At 42.1% G+C, this 9,364-nt stretch overlaps 1 protein-coding gene across 1 annotated transcript in view; it reads right to left on the bottom strand.

Moving 5' to 3' along the window:
• RAB3B (RAB3B, member RAS oncogene family) overlaps nt 1-9,364 on the bottom strand; it is an 83,310-nt gene that overhangs the window by 62,590 nt on the left and 11,356 nt on the right. The window contains exon 2 of the mRNA XM_032297026.1: nt 6,256-6,483. Within this exon, the coding sequence (XP_032152917.1) occupies nt 6,256-6,483 (228 nt within the window). The remainder of the gene's footprint in view (nt 1-6,255; nt 6,484-9,364) is intronic.

Genomic DNA, 9,364 nt, shown 5'->3' with positions numbered 1-9,364 from the left:
GAAATAACTAAGATCAGAGCAGAACTGAAGAAGGTAGAGACACAAAAAACCCTTCAAAAAAAATCAGTAAATCCAAGAGCTAGTTTTTTGAAAAGATCAACAAAATAGACAGACTACTAGCCAGATTAATAAAAAAGAAAATAGAGAAAAATCAAATAGATGCAATAAAAAATGATAAGGGGGATATCACCATCGATTCCACAGAAATACAAACTACCATCAAAGATTACTATAAACAACTTTATGCACATAAATCGGTAAGCTTGGAAGAAATGGATAAATTCCTGGACACTTGCACCCTCCTAAGCCTAAACCAGGAAGAAGTCAAAACCCTGAATAGACCAATAACAACGGCTGAAGTTGAGGCAGCAATTAATAGCTTACCAACCAAAAAAAGTCTAGGTCTGGATGGGTTCACAGCTGAATGCTACCAGACATATGAAGAGCAGCTGGTACCACTCCTTCTGAAACTATTCCAAACAATCCAAAAAGAGGGAATCAATCCCAAATCATTTTATGAGGCCAACATCATCCTGCAGAGACTCAACAAAAAAAGAAAACTTCAGCCCAATATCCATGATGAACATAGATGCAAAAATCTTCAATAAAATACTGGCAAACTGATTGCAACAGAACATAAAAAAGCTTATCCATCACAATCAAGTAGGCTTCTTCCCGGGGATTCAAGGCTGGTTCAACATACACAAGTCTATAAACGTAATCCACCACATAAACAGAATCAAAGACAAAATCCACATGATTATCTCAATAGATGCAGAGAAGGCCTTCGACAAAATTCAACAGTCTTTATGCTAAAAACTCTCAATAAACTAGGTATCAATGGAACGTATCTCAAAATAATAAAAGTTGTTTACAACAAACCCATAGACAATATTATACTGAATGAGCAAAAACTGGAAGCATTCCCTTTGAAATCTGGCACTAGACAAGGATGCCCTCTCTCACCACTCCTATTCAATATAGTACTGGAAGTTCTAGCCAGAGCAATCAGGCAAGAAAAAGCAACAAAGGATATTCAGTTAGAAAAGGAGGAACTCAAATTGTCTCTATTTGCAGAGGACATGATTGTATATTTAGAAGACCCCATCATCTCAGCCCAAAATTTCCTGAAACTGATAAGCAACTTCAGCAAAGTCTCGGGATACAAAATCAATGTGCAAAAATCACAAGCATTCCTATACACCAATAACAGACTTAAAGAGAGCCAAATCAAGAACAAACTGCCATTCACAATTTCTACAAAGAGAATAAAATATCTAGGAATACAACTAACAAGGAACGTAAGGACCTCTTCAAGGAGAACTACAAACCACTGCTCAAGGAAATAAGAGAAGACACAAACAGATGGAGAAACATTCCATGCTCATGGTTAGGAAGAATCAATATTGTGAAAATGGCCATAATGCCCAAAGTAATTTACAGATTCAACGCTATCCCCATCAAGCTACCAATGACCTTCTTCACAGAACTGGAAAAAACCACCTTAAACTTCATATGGAACCAAAAGACAGCCCGCATAGCCAAGTCAATTCTAAGCAAAAAGAACAAAGTGGGAGGCAACACACTACCAGATTTCAAACTATACTACAAGGCTACAGTAATCAAAACAGCATGGTACTGGTACCAAAATAGAGATATAGACCAGTGGAACAGAACAGAGGCCTCGGAGGCAACACCACACATGTACAACCATCTGATCTTTGACAAACCTGACAGAAACAAGCAATGGGGAAAGGATTCCCTGTTTAATAAATGGTATTGGGAAAACTGGCTAGCCATGCATAGAAAGCAGAAACCAGACGCCTTCCTGACACCTTACAGTAAAATTAACTCCAGATGGATTAAAGACTTAAATGTAAGACCTAACACCATAAAAACCCTAGAAGAAAACCTAGGCAAAGCCATTCAGGACATAGGCACAGGCAAGGACTTCATGACTAAAATACAAAAGCATTGGCAACAAAAGCCAAAATAGACAAATTGGATCTAATTAAAATCCAGACCTTCTGTACAGCAAAAGAAACAATCATTAGAGTGAATTGGCAACCAACAGAATGGGAAAAAATTTTTGCAATCTACTCAGCGGACAAAAGGCTAATATCCGGAATCTACAAAGAACTAAAGCAGATTTACAAGAAAAAAAAAAAAAAAAAACATTCAAAAGTGGACAAGGGATGTGAACACACACTTTTCAAAAGAAGACATTTATGAGGCCAACAAACATATGAAAAAATGCTCATCTTCATTGGTCATTAGAGAAATGCAAATCAAAACTACATTGAGATACCATCTCACACCAGTTAGAATGGTGATCATTAAAAAATCTGGAGACAACAGATGCTGGAGAGGATGTGGAGAAATAGGAACACTTTTACACTGTTAATCGGAGTGTAAATTAGTTCAACCACTGTGGAAGACAGTGTGGTGATTCCTCAAGGACCTAGAAATAGAAATTCCATTTGACCCAGGAATCCCATTACTGGGTATATATCCAAAGGATTATAAATCATTCTATTATAAAGACACATGCACACGTATGTTCATTGCGGCACTGTTCACAATAGCAAAGACCTGGAACCAACCCAAATGCCCATCTATGATAGACTGGACAAGAAAAATGTGGCACATATACCATGGAATGCTATGCAGCCATAAAAAACAATGAGTTTGTGTCCTTTGTAGGGACATGAATGAATCTGGAAACCATCATTCTCAGCGAACTGACACAAGAACAGAAAATCAAACACCACATGTTCTCACTCATAGGCAGGTGTTGAACAATAAGAACACATGGACACAGGGAGGGGACACCACACACTGAGGTCTGTTGGGGGGGAATACGGGAGGGACAGCGGGGGGATAGGGAGGTTGGGGAGGGACAACATGATGAGAGATGCCAGATATAGGTGATGTGGGGATGGAGGCAGCAAACCACATTGCCATGTATGTACCTATGCAACAATCCTGTATGTTCTGCACATGTACCCCAGAACCTAAAGTACAATAATACATGTGTATATATATTTATATATACATATATAAAATAATAATAATAATTTCTTCATCTTCCTAAGGACTCATCAAGCATGAATCATCTGGCTGATGACAAGAACTTTCTGTTTGCCCTGGAAGGTCTCTTTGACCCCCAATCTGCTGCCTACAGCCTCTCTAGCAAATTTCTCTCTTAGCACCCCTGCTCTTTCACAACCTTGATCCGGTTTCACTGAATTGCTCACCATGCCCCAAATATTCTGTGCTCTCACGTGCCCCTGTGCACAAACTGCAAGGATGATGTCAGATAACACGAGTGAAAGCACCTAGGTGCTTTAAGTAAATGCTTGTCGACTTTTACCTCAAGCTAGTTAAGCTAAGTAGTTCTACAATGTTAGCCTGCCACAAAACCAACTGGAAAACTTGTTATAGCACAGATTGTTGTCACTTACCCACCACAGTTTCTGATTCAATAGTTCTGAGATGGGCCTGAGAATGTGCATTTCTTTTTTTTTTTTTTAGAGACAGGGTCTCACTATGTTGCCCAGGCTGGAGTGCAGTGGCTGTTCACAGGCGTGATCCCACTACCGATCAGCAAGGGAGTTTTGACCTGCTCCATTTCCAACCTGGATGGGTTCACCCCTCCTTAGGCAACCTGGTGGTCCCCCACTCCCGGGAGGTCACCATATTGATGCCGAACTTAGTGCAAACACCTGATCGGCATAGTGCACTACAGCCCAGAACTCCTGGGCTCAAGCGATCCTACCACTTCAGCCTCCCCAGTAGTTGGGAATACAAGCACAGGCCACCGTGCCCGGCAAGAATGTGCATTTCTAACAAATTCCAAGGTGATGCTGATGCCATGGTTCTGGAAACCACACTTTGGGAATCAGTGAACTAGACAACCCATGTAGCTTCTAGTTCTAATGATCTCTGATTCCTCAATGCCTTTAATAGAGAGCAAATGAACAAAATGAACTTTTATCTCTATATAAATTAATATTTGACATTAACATGAAGGGAAATATGGACTAAGACCTCAGATGGACAGTGTACAGAAAAGAGCACATACTTTAGAATCAGAAGAGCTTGTTGAAATCCCACTTTATAGCAGTGTTGTTGACCTAAGGCAAGTTAATTAATCTCTGAGTTTCTTATTCTGCAAAATAGGATTGTATTAAAGTAGTACCTACCTCATAGTGTTAATTGTGAGATAATATATGGGAAATAATTTGTAAAAAGAAAAGTACTACATACAGACTGCATACTATATACAATAAGATATATACATGATGTATTAATGTACATTTAACACATAGAATAGAACAATAATACATGTTCTGGCTGGGCATGGTGGCTCACGCCTGTAATACCAGCACTATGGGAGACCAATACAAGTGGATCGCCTGAGGTCAGAAGTTCAAGACCAGCCTGGCCAACATAGTGAAACCCTGTCTCTACTAAAAATATAAAAATTAGCCAGGCATGGTGGCACATACCTATAATTATAGCTACTCGGGGGGCTGAGGCAGGAGAATCAATTGGACCCGAAAGGCAGAAGTTGCAGTGAGCCAAGATAGTGCCACTGCACTCCAGCTCAGAGTGAGACTCTGTCTCGAAAAAAATAAAATAATAATAAAAATTCATGTTTTGAATACTTTAAATCACAAATTTTCAAGATTTCCAATCCAGGTACTAATTCATTTTTGAAAACAATATGATTTATATGTTGCTATATCATCTAAAATATGTACATAATTAATTAGTACTATTGGTAGATAGTAATAATAGTAGTAGCTGTGGTAGCCAGCTTCCAAGATGGTCCCCAATATTTCCTCCCAATATTCACATTTTTGTGTAGTTTCCTCCCACACTGAATCAGTGACCAACAGAATGCTTTAAGGCTAAGGCTAACTCATAAGAGACATTGCCACTTCCTCTGGCCTTTTATGTCTCTAACTCTGGGAAAAGCCAGGTGCCATGCAAATAAAGACACTTAAGCAGCTCTGTGAAGACACTCTAAGAGGCCAAATGGAAAAGAAGTAAGGCCTCCTGCCAATAGCCATCACCAGACATGTGAGTGTGCAGCCTGAAGATCCTCTAGCCCCAGGCTGGGCATGGTGGCTCACGCCTGTAATCCTACCACTTTGGGAGGCTGATGTAGGTGGATCACGTGGTCAGGAGTTCAAGACCAGCCTGGCCAATATGGTGAAACTCTGTCTCTACTAAAAATACAAAAATTAGCCAGGCATGGTGGTGAGCACCTGTAGTCCCAGCTACTCAGGAGGCTGAGGCAGAAGAATCGCTTGAACCCTGGAGGCAGAGTTTGCAGTGAGCTAAGACCACACCACTGCACTCCAGCCTGGGGGACAGAGCAAGACTCTGTTAAAAAAAAAAAAAAAAAAAAAGATCCTCAGCCCCAGTCTATGTTTCAGATGATTGCAACCCAAGCCAGCATCTGGCTACACCTCATGAGAGGCCCCAAGCCACTCCCAAATGTTTGATCCATAGAAACGATGAGATAAGGAATTACTATTGTTGTTTAACACTACCAACTTATTTATTTTTTATTTGAGATGAAATCTCATTCCATTGTCCAGGCTGGAGTGCAGTGGCATGATCATGGCTCATTGCAGCCTTAATCTCCCGGACTCAAGCAATCCTTCCACTTCAGCCTCCCAAGTAACTGGGTCTACAGGTGCACATCACCATGCCCAGCTAATTTGTTTTATTTTTTGTAGAAATGAGGTCTCACATTTGTTATACAAGAATAGATAACCAATACCGTAGCTAACATTTATTGTGCATTTACTATGTTCTAGGAACTAAGCCAAGGATCTAATGACCCAACAGCCTTATGATGTAGATGCTATTACAATCCCCAAAAAAGAAAGGGTGGCCCAGAGAAGTTAAGCAATTCAGTCAAGTTCCATGGCTACTTAGTGGAAGAAGCAGAATTTGAACCCAAGTCTCTAACTCCAAATCCCAGTTTCTTAGTCACTCATATTAGACAAGCCAACATAAAACCTCTCGAAAAATTAAACAGCAGAAGCATCTGAACCCCTGAAAGAGAGCAAACTTGTATAAAACTAGCAGAAGGTGACCCAGGGGCCACACCTGAAAGAGCATTAACGCCTGATGCTATAAGGCCCAGAAGTTCCAAGCTGGCCCTACCTCCCAGCCCTTGTACTGACAGACCAGCCCCCTCTCAGGAAAATCCTCCCCAAGATTCCTGGGACTCACCCAGATCTGTAGTTTCACTCGCTTCTCATGACGGTAGACTGTCTTCACCTTGAAGTCAATGCCTACAGTGCTAACGAAGGCTGGGGTGAATGTGTCATCGGCGTAGCGGAAGAGGAAGGAGGTCTTGCCAACACTGCTGTTGCCAATGATAAGCAGCTTAAACATGTAGTCAAAATTCTGGTCAGAGGCATCTTTGAATCCAGTTTTACCATCCGTCACTGAAGCCATCTGCAAAAGAGACCTAGGGTCACTCAGGAACAGACCTCCAGAGTCATCTTGAGTCACCAACCTTCTAATGGTCACCCCACCATTCACACACTCACTCCTTATCCCAGCATCACTGAGGAAATCCACACTACTCAGAATCCCCCATCACTCACCTGCCCCAAATGTTGTCTCAGCACTGGGGTAGAACCCAGCTCCTCCCATTCATTCTTTCAGCAAATATTTACTGAGCACATTGATCTGGGGCAAGCCCTGTGCTGGGCATGGGGCTTATGAGTCAGACATGCTACCTGACCTCTGGGTGGACACAGACTAGAATAAAAGGTGGGTAAACACAGAGTAACAAAGCAGTAGATAAGTAATAAGACAGAGGAGTCCTGGTTGAGAAAGTCTATGGGAAGCATCCCACTCAGCCTGGAGGCCTGATGATCAAGGAGAAGCTCCTGGAGGAAGCAGCTCCTGGAGGAAGCAGCTCCTGGAGGAAGCAGCTCCTGAGCTATTTTGGAGAAAAAAAAAAAAAAAAAAAAGGCCAAGAACAGCAAACACATGCACATTCCAGTAAAGACCCAGTATAGGGCTATCACTCTCTTGCTTTAAAAACTTTTATGACTCAGGAGGCTGAGGTAGGAGGATCACTTGAGCCCAGGAGTTCAACACTGCAGGGAGCCATGATCATGCCACTGAATGCCAGCCTTGGCAGAAGAGCAACATCTCATCTCTAAAAAATTAAGTGAATAAAATAAAAAATAGAAACTTGTATGGCTTTCCACAGCTCTAAAGATCAAGCCCAAACTGTTCAACTTGACAAATAACCAACTAACCAAAGAGCCAACGCTCTAAGCTTAATCTTCCCATACCCCTTCTCTTCACCAACCTGTGCTTCCCCTAGATCCAACTAAACACTTTATGCCAAATAAGCCACATTATATCTTGCCTTTGTTCCTTTATATATGTATTCCTTCTGCCTAGACTTCTCTTTTCCTCCCAACAAACTCCTACTCATCCTCAGAAGCCAAGGTCAAGTGCCAGCTTCCCTGTGCATGGCAGAGGCAGGTATTCCTGCTCCTATGCTTCCAGAACACTGGAACGGCCCTTGTATCATTTCAGCACTGTTGGACTGAGCATCTGGGGCTTAATGGACTTCATTCCTATATGTCTGGCTTCCAGCATGAATCCTAGCATATAGCAAGCACTCAGTAAATGTGTGCTGAATTAATCACAGTCACTTCATCACTCTGAGTCTCAATCTCCTTATCTGGAAAATGTCGAGAAAAATTTCTGCCCTGATCTTTTCACAGAGCTATCACAGGATTCAAATGAGATAACAATGGATGAGGCTGGGCACAGTGGCTCACGCCTGTAATCCCAGCACTTTGAGAGGCCGAGGCACATGGATCATAAGATCAGGAATTCAAGACCAGCCTGGCCAAGATGTTAAAACCCCGTCTCTACTAAAATTACAAAAATTAGCTGGGTGAGGTGGCACACGCCTGTAATCCCAGCTACTCAGGAGGCTGAGGCAAGAGAATCACTTGAACCTGGGAGGCGGAGGTTGCAGTGAGCCGAGATCGCGCCATTGCACTCCAGCCTGAGGGACAGAGTGAGACTCTGTCTCAAAAAAAAAAAAAAAAAGAAAAGAAAAGAAAAAAAAGAGATAACAATGAATGAAACCATTATCAACTGGTAAATTCCACACAGGGATGAACAGATGTCCTTATTCCAAAGCCTTCAAAGCCTAGGTCCTTTATTTGTTTACTCATTCATTCATTCAGCAAATATTTAATACAGGCCAGGCCTTTCCTGAGACCCCAGCCTTTCAGTTCTGTCACCATCTTCTTTGCAAGAACACCTAAATCTGAACTCCAGAATTCAGCACTTGGTCACATGGTCTTATTTGCATCTTTAATTGCTTCTCCTATGTCTTGGAAGCCTCGGGTACCCTGCTTCTCCCCCTGAAATATCCCCTTGTGCTCAGCACAGGGTACTCCGATGGCTGGATGAGCAGTCAGAGGAAGGTGGTAGGACAGCATTCAAGTGTGATGGTGTCTGGGTTTTCAGTCTTTTTAGGAACTTCTGCTTTTCTCCCCAAGGGAAAAGAAAGATCATGAGACTAGATATGGTTCTTTGGGCCTCTCAGGTGAGCTGTAAGGATAAGGAGCTGATAAATGTAGGTTTAAAGCTCTCTTGAAGAAAAGTTAAATATGTAAGATCGTTAGCAGCCTTTTAATAAAAGTTTCTTGCATATGTCACCACTGGACTCCTGTGGTCTCTGTTCTTTCTTCCCTTTGCTCCCAGCTCTCAAGCCTTATCTGACACTTTCAGCTCCATCCCTGTATCATCTGTCCTATGACAAGACTCATTAGGCAAGTGTGGAACATGCCTAGGACAGTTGGAGACCGAGGCGTAGCACTTACATGAGCAAGAAAGTGAGGTTGGAAGGGAGGGTGCCATTGCCTGCTTAAACTGTCTCACAGTCTTAGCTTTTCAGCTTTTCATGGTACTAGGTGCAAAGCCTGTTGCAAGAACTTGCCATGCAAAGACATTATTCTTTTTTTTTTTTTTTTTTTGATACAAAGTCTCGCTCTTTCATCCAGGCTGGAGTGAAGGGTTGCAGTCTCGTGCCTCACTGCAACCTCTGCCCCCAGGTTCAAGCAATTCTCCTGTCTTAGCCTCCCAAGTAGCTGGGATTACAGGCATCCCGCCACCAAGCGTGGTTAATTTTTGTATTTTACTAGAGATGGGGTTTTGCCATGTTGGCGAGGCTGGTCTTTAACTCCTGACCTCAGGTGATCCACCTGCCTCAGCCTCCCAAAGTGCTAGGATTACAGGCATGAGCCACCACACCTGGCCACATTATGCTTTTTCTTTTTTTTTTTTTTTTTTT

This window comes from Sapajus apella, unplaced genomic scaffold (assembly GCF_009761245.1).
Source record: "Sapajus apella isolate SASKATOON/1434 unplaced genomic scaffold, GSC_monkey_1.0 scaffold36, whole genome shotgun sequence".
NCBI lineage: Eukaryota > Metazoa > Chordata > Mammalia > Primates > Cebidae > Sapajus > Sapajus apella.
Note: the sequence above shows the minus strand (reverse complement) of the source record. Positions and strands in the feature narration are given on the sequence as shown.